The sequence below is a fragment of the Colobus angolensis genome, unplaced genomic scaffold, assembly GCF_000951035.1.
Source record: "Colobus angolensis palliatus isolate OR3802 unplaced genomic scaffold, Cang.pa_1.0 Scaffold100, whole genome shotgun sequence".
NCBI lineage: Eukaryota > Metazoa > Chordata > Mammalia > Primates > Cercopithecidae > Colobus > Colobus angolensis.
The window spans coordinates 9,679,959-9,697,746 of NW_012110920.1; the positions used below are offsets into that span (position 1 = coordinate 9,679,959).

General features: G+C 47.8%; 2 protein-coding genes across 4 annotated transcripts in view; both read left to right on the forward strand.

The window, feature by feature from the left end:
• Nucleotides 1-11,834, forward strand: part of ATF3 (activating transcription factor 3) — a 54,022-nt gene extending 42,188 nt beyond the window's left edge. Inside the window, exons 1-4 of one of the 3 annotated variants that reach the window (XM_011938575.1) lie at nucleotides 11-60; nucleotides 6,068-6,311; nucleotides 9,172-9,279; nucleotides 10,413-11,834. In XM_011938575.1, coding sequence (XP_011793965.1) covers nucleotides 6,072-6,311; nucleotides 9,172-9,279; nucleotides 10,413-10,610 — 546 coding nt within the window. In that variant the 5' untranslated portion in view covers nucleotides 11-60; nucleotides 6,068-6,071 and the 3' untranslated portion in view covers nucleotides 10,611-11,834. Of the gene's footprint in view, nucleotides 1-10; nucleotides 61-6,067; nucleotides 6,312-9,171; nucleotides 9,280-10,087 lie in introns of those variants that run through there. The other 2 variants (XM_011938581.1, XM_011938568.1) reach the window with 2 other exon arrangements.
• A 3,662-nt stretch (nucleotides 11,835-15,496) lies between these two features.
• Nucleotides 15,497-17,788, forward strand: part of FAM71A (family with sequence similarity 71, member A) — a 2,552-nt gene continuing 260 nt past the window's right edge. The window contains exon 1 of the mRNA XM_011938592.1: nucleotides 15,497-17,634. Within this exon, the coding sequence (XP_011793982.1) occupies nucleotides 15,924-17,634 (1,711 nt within the window). The 5' untranslated portion in view covers nucleotides 15,497-15,923. The remainder of the gene's footprint in view (nucleotides 17,635-17,788) is intronic.

Below are 17,788 nucleotides of genomic sequence, written 5' to 3' on the forward strand. Positions count from 1 at the left end.
CGACCCCGTCCCGACCCTGCCCGTCCTCCGGACCCTGGCCGCCCCGAGCGGAGCCTGGAGGTGAGCGCTGGAAGCCAAGGGAGTGAGCGCGACGAGGGCGGCTTGCCTTCATTCCCTTCGCGCCCCTCTAAGTAACCAGTCCGCCGACCTCTGACCCACTCCAGATCCGCGCCCCCAGTCTCCGGCTTGGAACTCTGGCTTGAACTTCTTCTAAGCCACCGCTGCTCCTCGGCGCTTCGAAAAGTTTCCCGCAAAGCGAAAGAACTAACTTTCTCTTTTGACTTGGGGCGCGAAAGGTTCCTGGTGACGGAGGTCGGGCGTCCACTCTGCCGCCAGCCTGGAGCGCCGCTTCTCTACGCAGACGGCGCTGGCTTGCCGGGCTGGGAGAGGGCGTGAGGTGGGTGGGCGGGTGCGCTGGGGTGTCCGAGGCTGCCCAGCTTGCCGTCCCGCTGCATCCCTCGCTTCGAGACACGGCACTGAGGGAGCCGATCCTTCCCGGGGTCGGCAGAGAGGCACGAAGGCCGGAGGCTTGCGGGAGGGCTGCCCCACGCGCGGAGAGGAATGAATGGGGAAGGGGCAGGAGGGCTGGCGGCGTCGCGTGCGCGGCCGCTGGGGGTCGCCCTGGGCACCCCGGAGCGCTGGCGGCAGGACAGTGAAGGCAACCCCGAGAAAAAGTTAGCTGGGATAAGTTTGGAAGTGGAGAGCGCTGGTGTCGCGCTGTCCCAGGGCGGACGACGGGAAGGGCTCCCGGCACCAGTTGGTGTCTGGAACCCGAGCCCGGGACTCCCACACACCTGGGACTCTCACTCTGGCTTTTCCTTCGGCGGGTCCGCGGGAGACCCACCGTGGCGGGGAAGCGAGGGTGTGGAGCCAGTTGTGCAGATATTTGAGAGAATGGCTTTGTGGTCTAGTGCCAGGACTCTGAGCGCTTACACTGCAATCGATGTCGTTGAGCCTCAGTATGCCGAGCCGGGAAATAAGGGCACATGGGCAGTACCGGCCCCCTCTGCGTGTTGGAGGGCACAATGCAGTGGTTGAACCAGATAACTGCTAAGGTCCTTTCTGTCTGGAGATTTTCAGATTCTGGAGTGGTGTAGTGGGAAGAAAAGGAGCCAGTGAGGGGACTTGAATGGTGTGGGTCTCTATCTAATGTCATTGACCGGTGTCCAGACAGTGGGGGAAAGAGGACTTTTCTGCAAGGCATCTTTTCCCTCACCAGTTTTCTTTCCACTGGATTCCTTCTCCTTCTCTGCTCCCCCACCCCCGTTTTCGTCTCTCATCTACTTCCTTTCCTCCTAAACATTTTCTATTTCCTAATTTCACTGCATAGGTCACATATGCTTTCTTACAAATAAAATAGTTACTAAATCCTTGATGAAGCCAGAAAAAAAAAAAAGGAGAGCCAGAAAATCTGGATGTTCTCTCAATGTACCCCTTTCGTTGTAGGTGACAGTCATATCTTCTGTTCGAAGTTTCTGTCTCCACAACTTAAAGTGAAGGCAAAAAATTGGTATTACTGTCCCCGTTGTTTTGCGGTTAGCATTGGTTGTAGAATAATGCTACAGCATACAGGCTCCTGCTTTGAGGATATCCTGGTCAAAGATGGGATGAGGTGAGGATTGCAGTTACTGTCAGAATTGTTTCAGAGACAGCAAAGAAGGCAGCACCCCATGCCCGCAGTGGGGATAAGATACAGCACCCAGCATCTGTGACAGTGCTGGGAGCCTGCTTTTTCTCTCTCTCTTCCTCCTTGCCCTTTAGCCATTATAGAATTCCTTTCTCTCCATGGCCCTTTTCTTTGATAGCCCCTCCCTGCCTCAGTCCTGTCAAAGTCTCCTCTGCGGTTGGTACCAAGTTCCAGGACTCTTGACCCCTTATCTACCTGGCTAATGGCTCTGTTCTCTGGTTGCCTTGTTGGTTGATCCCTTGAGGTGGTGATACCTATTGGTGATGGACCAAAATGAGCAGTTGGTGGGCGGTCAGCAGCTTGGCATGGGATGGGCCACTCACCAGCTTTATGACCTTAGGCAAGTCATTTTTACCTCCCTGGACCAGTGTACTCATTACAAAATGAAAATCTGACCTAGATGATTCTATATGGAGAGGGCGTGATTTCCATTAGATAGAGTCCATGATTCCTTTCTTTTTAAAATTGGCTGGGCATGGGACAAGGCCAGTGGCTTCAACTGTTACCCAGCCAGGGGAGGAGGAAGGACATAGTCAAGATGCCACAGAAGCTTTCCAAGGGAGAAATGGTTTATAAGTGAGAATTGGTTTTCTTTCAAATATGTAATGGAGAAATGCTGGTGTCAGCAAATAGTGGGGTGACATCTACCTGGTCTGTGAAGAACCTGGGGTCAATCAGAGTACAAAAGAGGCTCTGAATGACCTGAATTTCTTGAAGGTTTTAGTTAATTCCTCACTAACAGGGCTTTATTGAATTGATAACAACAGAATGAGTTTTTCCTGAAATGGAGAAGATGGAGTCACAGTAATAATGACTACCCAGTGTGTATGTAAATCTCATATATCCTTCTTAACAGCCCTTTGGGGCAGGCAGTTTTGATCTCAAATTACAGAGGAAGAGAATGAGAGGCCCAGAAAGCCTAAGTGATTTGTTGGTGAGTGCTTAGTTTGTGAGTGGCACTGATAGGTTTAGAAACATTGTCTCTGGCCCTTGATGCCCAGCTTTGCACCTACAATCTTCAAGAGGTCTGGGAGGAAGACCAAGATATGAAGAGTTAGTGAAAGGCCAGTATTGGCTTCCTAGTAACATAAGATGGTTAGCGAGCAATGCTTAGTGGAAAGAGGATGAAAATTAAAAGTGAAAATTCAGTGTAGCTGTAGCTACCAGGAAATAAAAATCTGGGAGCTGAATTTCCAGTTAAAGGAATACATGAGTAAAGTTTCACTTTCTTGAAAATGATGAAACTACCAATGATACAACATGATTTCCGATTGGAAATAATCAAGCAGAAACAAAATGCAAGTTCTTGGTAGCAAGTCTGAACAATTTTATGATCAGCATAGAAAGTCAACTCTGATCTGAGGTCCCCAAACAATTTTTTTCCATGATCAGGATGTTTGAGGATCTCAACTTTCTGAAAAATTGTCTGATGATTTAACTTCATTTCCTTTTGGGGACACAGCCTGAGTCTAGGCTGAATCATAACTCAAGAGACTGAGTAAAGGAATAACTAGAAAGTATCCCAAGAAGTTAAGCTTTAGCCTAGTGCCAAGAAAACCCAGATCTCTACAGATATATCTGTTTTATTTTCTGAAAGACTTTTAACATTTTTACAACCATTTCTGTCCCCAAGTAAGCCCACCCAATGTTTTCCATAAAAGCATTCCATACCACTGACATTCTTCAGCTTCTTTCATTCTTTCATTGGGACTGCTGACTTTACGTAAGAAGAAGGGTCGGGGATGGGAGTCACAAACAGCAGACCCCAAGCCCTGAGAGCTCATTAATAAACCTAGTTGGGTGGCGAAATGGAACCACAGTCTACTGCAGTGAAATTCTAAGTACCCACGTAGAAGGGAGCCATTCAGGCCTCCGATCAAAGACTAGCCCAGTGGTAGCTCTGAATGTCATCCCTGAATCACTGGGTTTTTAATAAAGTTGGAAAGGGCAGAGAAACATGAATACATGGGAGAATCTTAAGCCTCTGGCTTTAGAAGTCTGGTTTCTCAGAGTTTATTGCCTGACAGCGACAAGTATCCTCCCAGCATCCTAAGATTATAGGATTAAATTGAGAGAAGAACTTCAGTTCTGACTCATGACACAGGGCTTTGGGAAAAGAATTACATATATAGCCTGGGTTTCTTTGACTAGTCAAGGGCAGCTTTCATTGGCCTGGAAGTCTTGCCTCCATTGGTGTATGTTAGATCTCCAGGGGGAGTTCAAGTCAGGGTATTCTATTCAGAAGCCTTTGAGATCAAAGAGGGTGACCAGCCACCCTCCCTCCTGGACCCCACAGAGCCTCTGTCAGAGAGCCAGCCCTGGGCTGGAGAGATCTCTGGGAGGCCTAGTAATCATGGAGCTCCTGGCCAAAGGAATGTTTTCCAGGGCATATTCATGTATTGGTTCCTCAATTCCTCATAGGATATTATGGGAAAATAGGGTGATTGTTACAAGCCCTCTTTAACAGAGGAGAAAAAGCCACTGGGAGGTACAATGATAACACATTAATGGAGTCAGTGAGCTTCAGATTTTCATCTTCTGACCCCATTATGAGAATTTTGTGGATAAGAGACCCACTTGCTCACACTCCCAGAGGGCAGGTAGCAAGCAGCCTGGGTGTGCCCCCTGACATAAAGATTAGCAGTTCATTAAACAGAGTTCAAGTTATCCCCAGGAATCTTTACTTAGCCTCGCCTCCATCACTTCATTTCCAGGCCTCCCACCTACCTTAAGGCCTGCCCCCCAAATATTTGCTCAGGTTTTTTGTTTTGTTTGTGCAATATAACATAATACTGGTTTGTTTTTGTAATGTATAATAATATTTGTTCGTTTTTTGCAATGTACAAATTAAGGGCATGAATCCTGGAGCCAAACTAACTTAATTCCAAATCCTGATGCTGCCCCATATTAATTCTGTGACTTTGGACAAATGACTTAGTTTGTCTAAACCTCAGTTATCTCATCTATAAAAGGGGGCTAAATCCTAACTCACTGGGTTCTCATGAGGATTAAATGAGATAGTGCCCCTAAGGCTTCTGATATGAAGGAGGCACTCCTTAAATGCTTGAGACTTGCCAGAGGGCTTCTTCTCTGTCTGGACTGTGCTAATGACCACAGACTCCCTGGTGAGAGGAATGCCCAGACCACACTCATTCTACACTCATCCCTATACTCATTGCCACTTGGGAACCAACTGCAGGGACGAGGGGGAATGGCCACTGCTGGAGGGAGTACACAGCAGGCCAAGACTTATGGGGGACTCTTCCAAATTGGGTCCATGTAACTGTCACTACTTCTACTCTTTTTTTTCCTTTTGTCATCCTTTTGGGTTCACTGAGCTATAGAAGAATAGAGGGAGATTAATTTAGCAACTACATAGCTGAAGCTTCTCCCCCAGAAGTTGAGCCCAAGAAATGGGAATGAGAAAAGTAACCTTGGACTATGGGGGGCACTTGATTTGATGGCCCCATCCCCACTTCATTTATTCAGTTGGCCAGTGAGGCATGGCGAGTCAGGTGCTGGGCCAGGCTCTGGGTAAAGCAATGGTGTAGACTCAATGCTTGCATTGGAGGAACTCTCAGTCATTTACCAGACACAGACTGGGTCCTAGAGAGCTGAAGTGACTGGCTCAAGTCACTGCTCTTTAGTGCCAGAGCCAGCCCCAGGGTTCTCTGTCCCCACACCCAGCCTAAGTCTCTCCCTACACCACAGGTCTGAACAACTCCCCCACAATACGGCACCTTACTTTTCTTTAAGGCCTTTTGCTTTGCCAGCCTTAACCTTAAGAATCCACCTCCCCATCCCCTGCCAAAGTCTGGGGTGAAGAAACGCACCTGGCTACAGTTACCTTTCTCATTCCCATTGCTTGGGCCCAACTTCCGGGAGAGAAGCTTCAGAGATGTACTTGCTAAATTCAAGGATTCCCCACTTTTTGCTTTTACTTCCACTCACTGATAGTTTCAACTTGATGTCAAGCCTCTTTGCAAAAGAGGCTGAAAATGAGGTTACTCATGATTTTTAAAATGGCCTTACTGATTTTTAAAAACTGTTCTTCCTCTTTCAGGACTGTTTGAGGCCACATTTGCACATAGGCACACCAGCCAAAACTCATAGCTCTTGTGAATTCAGAGTAGCCTGAAACATCATCCCTTATAAACTTCAAATAAGCATTTTGTTCATGTCACTGAGCTGTGTGTATTTTAAGAACCTGTTTTACTCAAGATGAGGATGGCACGAAACGAAAACAAAACAGAAACCCAAGGGCTTATGGGACTTTTCTCTGAGGGTGGGGTTCTGGTGTTGGAGGTCTGGTGGAGGAAAGGGACTTGATCCCATGCCCCAGAGCCCCTGAAACAGTTTGGGTTTCAATGTGTCTTTCAGCAAAATGATGCTTCAACACCCAGGCCAGGTCTCTGCCTCGGAAGTGAGTGCTTCTGCCATCGTCCCCTGCCTGTCCCCTCCTGGGTCACTGATGTTTGAGGATTTTGCTAACCTGACGCCCTTTGTCAAGGAAGAGCTGAGGTTTGCCATCCAGAACAAGCACCTCTGCCACCGGATGTCCTCTGCGCTGGAGTCAGTCACGGTCAGTGACAGACCCCTTGGAGTGTCTGTCACAAAAGCCGAGGTGGGTTCTACCACAGGTGTTCATTCTTTTAGCACATGTTTTGCTCAGAGCCACTGTGTGTTGGGCATGTTCTAGGCAGGGGGCTGTTGTTGAGAGTGAAACAAACGAAACCCCTGCCCTCAAGGAGCTTACCTTCTCCTGGGAGGAGACAGACAATACATAACATGTAAATACATTAAGAGATAAGTGCAAAGGAGGAAAAAGCAGGGAGTGAGGCAGAGAGAACAGGTAGGGGTGGGGTTGGTGGGTTTAAAAACTTTTCAGGCCAGGCATGGTGGCCCACACCTGTAATCCCAGCACTTTGGGAGGCCAAAGTGGGATTATCGCTTGAGTCCAGGAGTTTGAGACCAACCTGGGCAACACAATGAGACCCAATCTCTATAAAAATATTAGCTGGGCAGGGTGGTACATGCCTGTAGTCTCATCCACTTGAGAGGCTGAGGTGGGAGTACCACTTGAGCCCAGGAGGTTGAGGTTGCAATGAGCCATGATCACCTCACTGTAGTCCAGCCTGGGTGACGGAATAAGACTCATTTTGCTTTTAGAGACGGTGTTGCTCCATCACCCAGGCTGGGGTGCAGTGGGGTGATCACGGCTCATTGTAGCCTCAATCTCCTGGGCTCAAGCCATCCTCCTGCTTCAGCTTCCCAAAACACTGGGATCACAGGCATGAGCCATTGCACCCAGCCAGGGTAGCTGTTTTAAATTAGGAAGTCAGGGAAGGATTCATTGATAGTGGCTTTTGAGCAGAGGTCAAAAGGAAAGGAAGAAGGAAAGAGGAGAGGGAAGAAGTCATGTGGGTATCTGGTAAAAGAAATTAAGGGCACTGAGGTGGGAGTATTGGTGCCTGGTGGGCTGTGCAGTGGGGCAGAGTATGGGGGCGGGAGAAAAATAGGGGCTGGTCATATTGGGTCTCACAGACTATTGTTGTATAGATGTGGCCCTGTGCTCAGAGTGAGGTGGGAAGCCACAGAAGGGTTTTGAGCAGAGAAACAACAAGATTCAACACACACACACTCACATTTTTTTTTAGATAGAGTCTTGCTCTGTCACCCAGGCTGGAGTGCAGTGGCATGATCTTGGCTCACTGCAACCTCTGCCTCCCAGGTTTAAGCAATTCTCATACCTCAGCCTCCCAAATAGCTGGGATTACAGGTGCCCGCCACATGTCTGGCTATTTTTTGTATTTTTTTAGTAGAGATGGGGTTTCTCCTTGTTGGCCAGGCTGGTCTCGAACTCCTGACCTCAGGTGATCCACCTGCCTCAACCTCCCAAAGTGCTGGGATTACAGGCGTGAGCCACCACGCCCAGCCTTGATTTTTATTTTTAAATGATCACCCTGGCTGTCATGTTGAGAATGGGCAGTAGGAGCAAGACAGAAGCTGAGTGCACAGAAAGGAGGCTGTGGCAGGAATCCACATGAGTGGGTGTGGTGGGGGGCTGTGTCAGGAGGGAGCAGTGCAGGTGCGGAGAAGTGGTTAGCTTTGGATCTGACTTGAAGGTAAAGCTGATTTGCTGATAGATTGGATGTGGGGTATGAGAGAAAGGGAAGACTCAAGGGTGACCGAGTTTTCTGGCCAGCACAGCTGTAAGAATGAAGCGTCCATTTGCTGCTGAGATTTGGGATTATAGGGGTTAGGGTGGTGGCAAGAGCAGGAGATCTGTCCTATTCTGCACTCATGTGGAGATGTCAAGCAGGCAGTTGAATATGTGAGTCTGGAGTTCAGAGGAGAGTCTGGGCTAGAGATAATAGAGTTGGAAATTATCAGCATATAGATGGCACTTAAAAGCCATGAGTCAGGATGAGGCCACCTTCTGTGTCCAGTTGTTCTGAAGAAGCATGGAGTGTGGTGGTCCCTATTTTTATCACTACTAGGACCCAAGCACCCAGACAGTAGAGCAAGGACCAGGCAGCCTGCCCCACCCTTCCCTGTAACAATGTTCACAGCCTTGGGACCAGGTGTTGCTCCAAGTTCACTTCTGTCTTACACACTTGCACTGTTCCACGCTTGGCAACCTTGCATAAGACCCCTGGAATAATAAACATGGTGAGAAGTCTGGAAGGCGGCTTCTGGTGATGTAATAGTGGCTTAAGGATGTCAGAGCTGAGGTTCCACCATTTTATTGGCCTTTTCCTCGTGGTGGCAAGTGGAAGTGTTTCACGCTTACTAAACTGGCATGACTGCAGCCTTTGGGCAAGGAGTAGTGAGACTGACCTAAAAGATGGTCCTAGTTCACCACTTGCAGGTGGCACCCCAGCATGGGCCGATTAATGCCACTTTGGTTGGGAATGGGCTTAGGTGCCTTCTCTGCAGGAGCATCATGGGCTTCTCTCAAATTTGGGAAGCTGGTGCTCTGATGCTCCAGGTGAAGTCAGAGGTGAATGGGGTTTGCCCTTGGGTCTTGAATCGAAGAAGAGGCCGGGAGAGGGTGGCTAGGTGATGATCCTGAGGTCATTCCTGGTTCCCAAAGAAAGGAGATGTTTACCAAACAGAATCTGTTTCAGCTTTAAATGATTACAGTTAGTACCAATAGTTATCAATTTGCATATTATCCTCATCTCAAACTCCAAATGCATTTTCAAAATTGGCTAACTTTTAATTTACTAATATATTGCTGGTATAATTTTAACTTTGACTTTTGTTCTTCACTCACATGTGTGTGTGTGTGTGTGTGTGTGTGTGTGTGTGTGTGTAGGAGTTCTCACACAAAAGTCTAGAGCTTTATTTTTTCGGGGTCCTTTAGCGCTAGCACTGGACCTTGTCTGCCAGCTTTTTGCTGCTGGCAGTAAAAGGCAGTGTATTTGAGATAAGTGGCATTTCTTACTACCCTTTAAATGTGTCCCTTTTGGATTTTATAGGTAGCCCCTGAAGAAGATGAAAGGAAAAAGAGGCGGCGAGAAAGAAATAAGATTGCAGCCGCCAAGTGCCGAAACAAGAAGAAGGAGAAGACGGAGTGCCTGCAGAAAGTAAGTGCCTTCTAGCCTTCCCCTTCCTCTCGCTCATGCCTGTCCTCACCAGCTTCGTGTGGCTATCAGAAGAAGAGTTAGAAAACCCCTTACCTGGTTATAATTTCCCAAGAAGGGCCTTGTAGCTGGTAGCAGAAATGCCAGTTGCAGAATAAGGAGGTGGCAAAGCAGTAAACACAATGGATGTGACTGTGGATGTATAAAAGCAGGTGTGTGAATTCGTCTGATGCCCGACTCCCAGCAGCCTCGGCCGGTTCATACATGTCCATCAGCTTCCAGGCTGCAGGACATGCCAACCCAGTTAAAGAGGCTTCACTTGACTGTTTTCCTGAGAAAAGGAAGCTGCCAGCTCTCATTTGGCTCACTATGAAAAGCCTTTAATTAATCTCTTCAAACAAGTAATTTCCTTAATCCACAAGCAGTGGTTACATTTGCTTTGCATTCTTGTCTGGTTCCTAACTCTACAGTCCTTCTCCCTGGCTTAGCCAGCAAGCTGAGCCCCTGGCTACCCGGCCCGCCTTGAGACACACTAGGGGATATTGCTTTTGTGGGTAGGCAGGGTGGCCGGTGGTGCCCAGCAGTCTTTCCAGTGGTTGTGCCCCTCCTCCAAATGTGGTTAGGCCAGGGCAGAGTCTTAACCCAGGTCCCACAGATCCCCAAAGGGTTATGTTGATTGCTTCAGGGGATCAGTGAAAATTAGGGAATTTTGTGTGTTGCCATATACATTTTTTTCTGGGGAGATGAGTTTCTCATTGAGATCTGTGACTCAGAATCGACTAAGCCTCCATGAGTCTGGATTTCTCCCCAGCTCCCAAGGCCATTTTGGGTTCCACAAGACCTGCATATGGGCTGTTGACTCATGCAAATGAGGTATCTGAACTATTGGTTCCTCTGCAGCTTCAGTATTAGTAGAGTCACAGGCCGCCTCTGTGGCATCACCAGGGCTTCTCTGAAGAAGAGGGTCTGCATTTTCCTAAACCTAGTGCTGCTCTCCCATCTCCCATCTTCCTCTCCCAGCTTGATGGGTCCCAGGGTGTCCCAGGTGCACCCCTGCATCCAGGCAGCAGTCCAGGCCACTCCCTCCTCACTGGCCCTTGGCTCCTTTCTTGATGCCTCTGTTGCTTGTCCCCCAGGAGTCAGAGAAGCTGGAAAGTGTGAATGCTGAACTGAAGGCTCAGATTGAGGAACTCAAGAATGAGAAGCAGCATTTGATATACATGCTCAACCTTCATCGGCCCACGTGTATTGTCCGGGCTCAGAATGGGAGGACTCCAGAAGATGAGAGAAACCTCTTTATCCAACAGATAAAAGAAGGAACATTGCAGAGCTAAGCAGCCGTGGTATGGGGGCAACTGGGGAGTCCTCATTGAATCCTCATTTTATACCCAAAACCCTGAAGCCATTGGAGAGCTGTCTTCCTGTGTACCTCTAGAATCCCAGCAGCAGAGAACCAACAAGGTGGGAGGTCCTGAAATGACTCAGTGGGCCCTTCCCATTCTGCCCCAGAGTGGGTCTCGGACCAGGGCAAGTGCATCCTTGCCTCAACTCCAGGATTTAGGCCTTAACACGCTGGCCATTCTTATGTTCCAGATGGCCCCCAGCTAGTGTCCTGCCTGCCTTTCATCTGGATTCTACAAAAAACCAGGATGCCCACCCTTAGGATTCATGCAGAAGTGTCTGTACCTTGGGTGGGAGGGATGGGGCCATCTCCTTCACCGTGGCTACCATTGTCACTCATAGGGGATGTGGAGTGAGAACAGCATTTAGTGAAGTTGTGCAATGGCCAGGGTTGTGCTTTCTAGCAAATATGCTGTTATGTCTAGAAATTCTGTGTGCGAGAAAACTAGGCAATGTGCTCTTTTGATGTTTGTGTCACACAACACTGAAGTGACTTTTATATGCTTTTTCTCAGATCTGGTTTCTAAGAGTTTTGGGGGGGGTGCGGGGCTGTCACCACGTGCAGTATCTCAAGATATTCAGGTGGCCAGAAGAGCTTTTCAGCCCCTGGAGAACAGAATTCTCCCAGTGTTAACATAAAATCCACGGACAGCACGATGGCAGGTCCTCTGTTGCAAACTCAGTTCCAAAGTCACAGGAAGAAAGCAGAAAGTTCAACTTCCAAAGGGTTAGGACTCTCCACTCAATGACTTAGGTCAGGAGTTGTGTCTAGGCTGGAAAAGCCAAAGAATATTCCATTTTCCTTTCCTTGTGGTTAAAAACCACAGTCAGTGGAGACATATTTGGAAACCCCAGTCAGTGGAGCCTAGGTGGTGCCCAGGCTTCAGCATTATTGGATGTCAATAGCATTGTTTTTGTCATGTGGCTGTTTTAAAAAATCTGGCCCAGGGCATTTGCAGCTGTGAGAAGTCACTCACACTGGCCACAAGGATGCTGGCTACTGTCTGTTAAAATTCTGATGTTTCTGTGAAATTCTCAGAGTGTTTAATTGTACTCAATAATATCATTACAATTTTCTGTAAGAGAAAATATTAATTATTTATCCTAGTATTCCTAACCTGACAGAATAATAAATATTGGAACCAAGACATGGTAAACACATGTTGTGTTGGTTTCTGTTCATTTAAATCTGTTGGTTGTTGAGATCTAGCCATTCCCTGCCTTTCCCTCCCCATTATGGGGGGTGCCTAGCTTTAAACTTCTCCAGATGTCATCCTTTGCTCTTTGGGGCATCACTAGATGGGATAGTTGACTTTCAGTCTTGTTCCTTAGTCTCGGGCACCTTATGCTCAATTTCTCATTGACAAACCCTGAAAGATGGCACCAAACATATCCTTTAGATCAACAGTTTGGTGTTTAGAATTTTGATATAAAATCTGAATTGCTAGATACCTTAATTATTTTCTCAGAATGTACAAACACCTGAAACATACACCTGCTGTTCAGCTTGAACCTTTGACCCCTAACATTCTGCCACAGAACTCCTCTCAGAGAGTTACTCACTGAGTTACATCTGTTATGTCTAAATGTGTGTCTCATTGTTGGCAAATACATATCAGAAAAGAATGGGAAGGGGTACTGGAGGAAAAAAGAGATAACCATTTTAGACAACATGGGTGTGATAATTCAAAGAAAGGTATTCCACTGAATTTCCTGGAATTTCCAGGGCACATGATTCCTTAGGCCTGCAAGAGAGCCAGGCCCCCTTGCTTTTTGTGCTTCTCTATAACATTCACAGGCTAGACATAAAAACTGGCCACTTGCCACTGGTGCCATTCTTCAGAGAGGCACTGTCTTCGTTAAATGTCAGATTCATTCGTGCGAATTCTGTGCCTACTTCTTTGACCTCATGTATGGTTCCTTTAAATGATCACTTATGACATAGGTGTCTTCATTTTACTCTCTTAATCGCACATCGGGGTCTTTCCTAATCTGTCAAGAGCCATCTGATGTTAATACCATTCACCACTTCTTTCAGGAGATAATCTGTGTTCCTTTTCTTGGTGGAGGGGAAAATGTCCCTTGCATTTACCTTCTAGTTATGGGTAGAGGCACCAGCCACCAGCCATTATGAAACACAAGACAATTTGTAAGCTGCCATGGACAACAATGGATTAGAGAGGAAGGAAGTTGGGGGTGGATGGTGGCTATGGCAAGAAAACTTGATGTGTATGGTAAGTGTAAATGAAGTTCTGTCACAAATGCATTAAAAATTGTTTTATGTAGCCAAGGTTATGTTTTGATGCTTTAATTTTAAAAAGGATGATGACTATGCATTTACCATCAAGTTATTTCATTTCTTTTGTTTCACATTTAGAGGAAAGGGAAGGTGGGGGGATTTGAGAGAATAAGCTTAGATGGGGCCACCACCATTATCAAGCACCCGGTTTGACAGTGTCTTTCCACCGAGCTGTCCCCTCTTGGTAGTGGTGATGTCACACTGCCAGGGTGTGGAAAGCCACCCTCCCTTCCCTCTCTTGCCTTCCACCTGCCCCCTTGGCTTTCCCTGAGAGCTGGCCTGATACCTATTTCAGAGTCAAGAGCTTTTAAAGGGTTCTGGCCCAGGACAGGAGTTCTGGAATGGAATCTTTCCACTTTCCGTTAACTGAAATACTATTTTCCATCTGTATCTTAATTTCTCCCCAGGGGCTTTGAATAAACCTTCAACACGCCAACCCATATCAAGCTTTCTTCTCTCTTCCCTGTCCCATAACCTCTGATTGGGTTCATATACTGTTTCTTTGTGGAGTGAACAGTGTTTCCAATTAGAATCTGCCTGAAATGAGGCCACATTTGCCCACTGAGCATCCTGTGTTCTTATGGTGGCTCTCCAGAAAATTTTAACACAGTCTCATCAAACACTGCTTTCAGGAAGGAATTTACACTTAAAAGGACTGCTGAGGACTAATGCTAACAGAAGCTAACATTTATTGGGTAGGACAATACACTAAACACTTCACATGTATTATCCCATTTAATCCTCACAACAACTGCTATCCCCATTTTACAGATGAGGGAGTGGAGAGCTCAGTAACTTGCTCGAGGTCTCACAGTGGATCTTTCCAAAGTTGAAGCCTATGCTTTTTTTCAACCGCAATGGTTTCAAACAAGAGTATATACATTTGTGTGTGTGTGTGTGTGTGTGTGTGGTAAAATATACAAAAAAATTGCCATTGTAACTATTTTGAAGTGTACAATTCAGTGACATTAAGTACATTCACAATGCTGTGTAACCACTACTATCTAGTTTCAGAACTTTTTCATTGTCCTCAAAGGAAATCCTGTACCCATTAAGGAGTCACTCTTCATTCCCCTTCCTTCCAGCCTCTGGCAACCACTAATCTGTCTTCTGTTTCTATGGACTTGCCTGTGCTGGATATTTTATGTAAATAGAATCATACAATATGTGACCTTTCAAACAATATGGCTGGCTTCTTTCACTTAACATAATGTTTTCAAGTGTCAGCCCAGAGTATTATGTAATAGTGCCTTATTTCTCTTTATGGCTGAATAGTATTCTGTTATATGGATACTCTACATTTTGTTTATCCATCAGTTGATAGACAGGTGTGTGTATGTTAAGAAAGAGCTAGCCTTTATCTTCAAGGACTGAATCTCTAAGGTAGGATTTCGAGCCTAATGTCAAGCTGGGAGAAAAGACAGTTGGAAGCAGGGTCTCCTTCTCAGAACTTCCAGGTAACAGCTTGGAAATAACTTATTCCTGGGCTAGCTCTGTGGGCACGGCAAGGCAGGAGGTATAGTGGCATCTGGTCCCCATGGGTGTAAATGGCTTCCAAACTACTTCTGCATGGTAGAGAGGTGAGTAGAGGAGGGCCTTTGATAAGCTCCTGGAATGTAAGCTTACAATTTCCATCCTACCCTCTTCTCCTGGCATTTCACAGGGTAGGGGGTAAGAAGAGGCATGGGGCAAACACCGAGGGCCTTGAGAAAATATCTAGGCTCCCTGACACAGGATGTTGGTATAAACATGATGGAGGGGAGGAATAGAGGTGGCCCCCTGGATAATTTAATCCCCAACTCAGCGCAGCCCCTTCCTAAAGTGGTTGTCCTGGATTCTCCATAACATGCACACACACACACACACAGAATTAATTATGCAACTTATTTGGCTTGCCCAAGCTTTTTTTGTAAGTTCTGTAGTGGTTCAGAAGGAAGACTTTAAAAGCAGCAACACCTGTATTCAAATAATGCCTCCACTGCCTACAAGTTCTACGAATGTAGGCAAGTTACACAACTTCAGTTTTTTTTACCTGTAAGATGAGAAGAGTTGGAATAGTAGCAAACTGGAATGGAGTTTGATACATAGTAGGGCACCTAGGAGAAGCAGTGTCTCATGTTATTATTAAAGGTTGAGGTTATTACTAAAGTTTTCCCTTGTCAGCATGAACTGAGATCCTTATGGAAGAGTGGGCTAAGAACCAAGACTGCCAATTCTAGGTTAAAAGAAATTTTAAACCATGTACTCAAATGGTTCAAATTTATCCCATTATCTTGCATTCCTATAGACCCTGTCTAGTTACTGAATCTTTTGAATTGGGAGTGAGGAAAGGGAAGCAACCACACAACATTTTCTCATTTGAAAAATTTTTATTTTGGCACCCACTTGAGTACCTGGTAGGGTGGGGCTGTGTCCCCTATGAGGGCAATGGAGTATTAGTGAGGGGATCATGGCCCTGACCTAGGGGATGACAACAAAGGGGTATATGACAGCAACAGGTCACAAAGGGAAGCAGAAGATAAATATGGCCGCAAAGGGGATTTAGGCAGAGCGGGTGATCACTTACTGTCACTAGGACTACAGTTTGTAGTCTCTCTCCGAGAGACTACAAACTGTAGTTAAAAAAATCGGAGGTGGAGGTCAGGGGTTTAGACCCAGAAGAAAATCTCTCTGGAGCCCCCCCTGCATCTCTACATCTTGGAAGAGTCTGCATTTCAGGCACCCTACAGGACCCCCAACAGCAATCATCCATACTCCCACCCCCACCCCAGCCTCTGGGAGGCTCTCAGGCAACAGCAGGGGCCTGTGGGGTGGGGTGGGATTGAGAGACAAGCTGCAGAGCCATCTTTGTGACCCAGGAGCACCACTGGTCCCTCATCTGCCACCGAGGCCAAGGAAGACCCAGAGACCTGCCTCACCAGCCCTGCCATTGCGCTGAAAGACAGCCATGAATGGTGATTCTCTGCTGCCGTATTATACGGCCCAGAGTGGCTCCAGCATGAGCATGTTCAACACCACAATGGGGAGACTGCAGCGACAACTATACAAGGGGGAGTATGATATATTCAAATATGCACCGATATTTGAGAGCGACTTTATCCAGATCACCAAAAGGGGAGAAGTGATTGATGTGCACAACCGCGTCCGTATGGTGACCATGGGCATTGCACGAACCAGCCCCATCCTCCCACTCCCAGATGTCATGCTGCTGGCACGACCAGCCACAGGCTGCGAAGAGTATGCTGGACATGGCCAGGCCAACAAGAGAAAAAAACGCAAGGCAGCCAAGAACTTAGAGCTCACCAGGCTCCTCCCCCTGAAGTTTGTACGGATCTCTGTTCACGACCATGAGAAACAACAGCTGCGCCTGAAGTTTGCCACTGGCAGATCTTGCTATCTGCAGTTGTGTCCTGCTCTCAACACACGGGATGACCTCTTTGCTTATTGGGAAAAACTAATTTACCTCTTGCGGCCACCCATGGAGAGTAACAGCAGTACCTGTGGCATTCCAGCTGAAGACATGATGTGGATGCCTGTGTTTCAGGAAGACAGGAGGAGCCTGGAAGCCGTGGACCTTCAAGGAAAGGGGGATCAGGACCAGGTCAGCATCCGGAGCCTCCACATGGTCTCTGAGGTGTGTGGGGCCACTTCTGCTGCTTATGCTGGAGGGGAGAGACTCCAACACGACTTTCACAAACCCACGAACGTGCTCAATGTATCCATCCCCGAAACATTTACGGAGCTTGCTGAGGAGCCAGCAACAGGGGCGACTAAAGAGGCAGCAGCAGCAGGGGCAGCTGCAGGGGCAGCAACAGGCACCATAGCAGGTGCCTTGAGTGTGGCAGCAGCCAATTCTGCCCCTGGACAGGTGAGCGCAGCCATAGCTGGGGTGGCCACCATAGGCGCAGGAGGAAGCAAAAGCAACATGGCCATTGCAGGCGCTGCCAGCATGGCTCCAAACAGCACGAAGGTGGCCGTGGCAGGGGCTGCAGGCAAGTCCTCAGAGCATGTTTCCAGCACGTCCATGAGCCTTTCCCGAGAGGGCAGCGTGAGCCTGGCCATTGCAGGAGTAGAACTGACCAGCAGGACTGCTGCAGAAACAGACATGGATGCAGCAGCGGGACTTCCTGTCTCCACCCGGCAGAGCAAGGGCAGCCTGAGTGGACAGCATGGAAGGGAGCAAACCCAGGCCAGCGCTGAAGCTTGCAAGGAGGGGAGGGAAAGAAGGGAAAAGGACAGGGCTCTCGGCAGGAGTTCCCATCGCTGCAGGACAGGTGAAAGCCACCACAAAACGAGGGGGGACAAGATTGCCCGAAAGTCCTCCAGCAGGTCCTCATTCAGCCACAGAGCCAGTAGAGATGACAAAAAGGAGAAAGGCTGTGGCAGCCTGGGGAGCAGCAGGCACGGGGACTCGCATAAAGGTGTCAGCCACACGCCCATCTCAAAGGAGTCCAGGACCTCTCACAAATCTGGGAGGAGTTTATCGACCACCGGCTCCGAATCCAGCAAGAGACTTGGCAGGATCAGCTCTTTCCTGAGGAACGTCAGAGCCAACCTGACTACAAAAGCAGTGGGCATACCACATGGCAGAGATGTGGACATCATGGCTAAGACGGTGGAGAGGAGCACCAACGTGGCCATCGCCAAGACAGCAGAAGGTGGCCAGGGGCTGGAGATGGTTGGTTCTATGACACCAGACATCATGGAGACAGTGACCTCAGAGCCAACCTGACTACAAAAGCAGTGGGCATACCACATGGCAGAGATGTGGACATCATGGCTAAGACGGTGGAGAGGAGCACCAACGTGGCC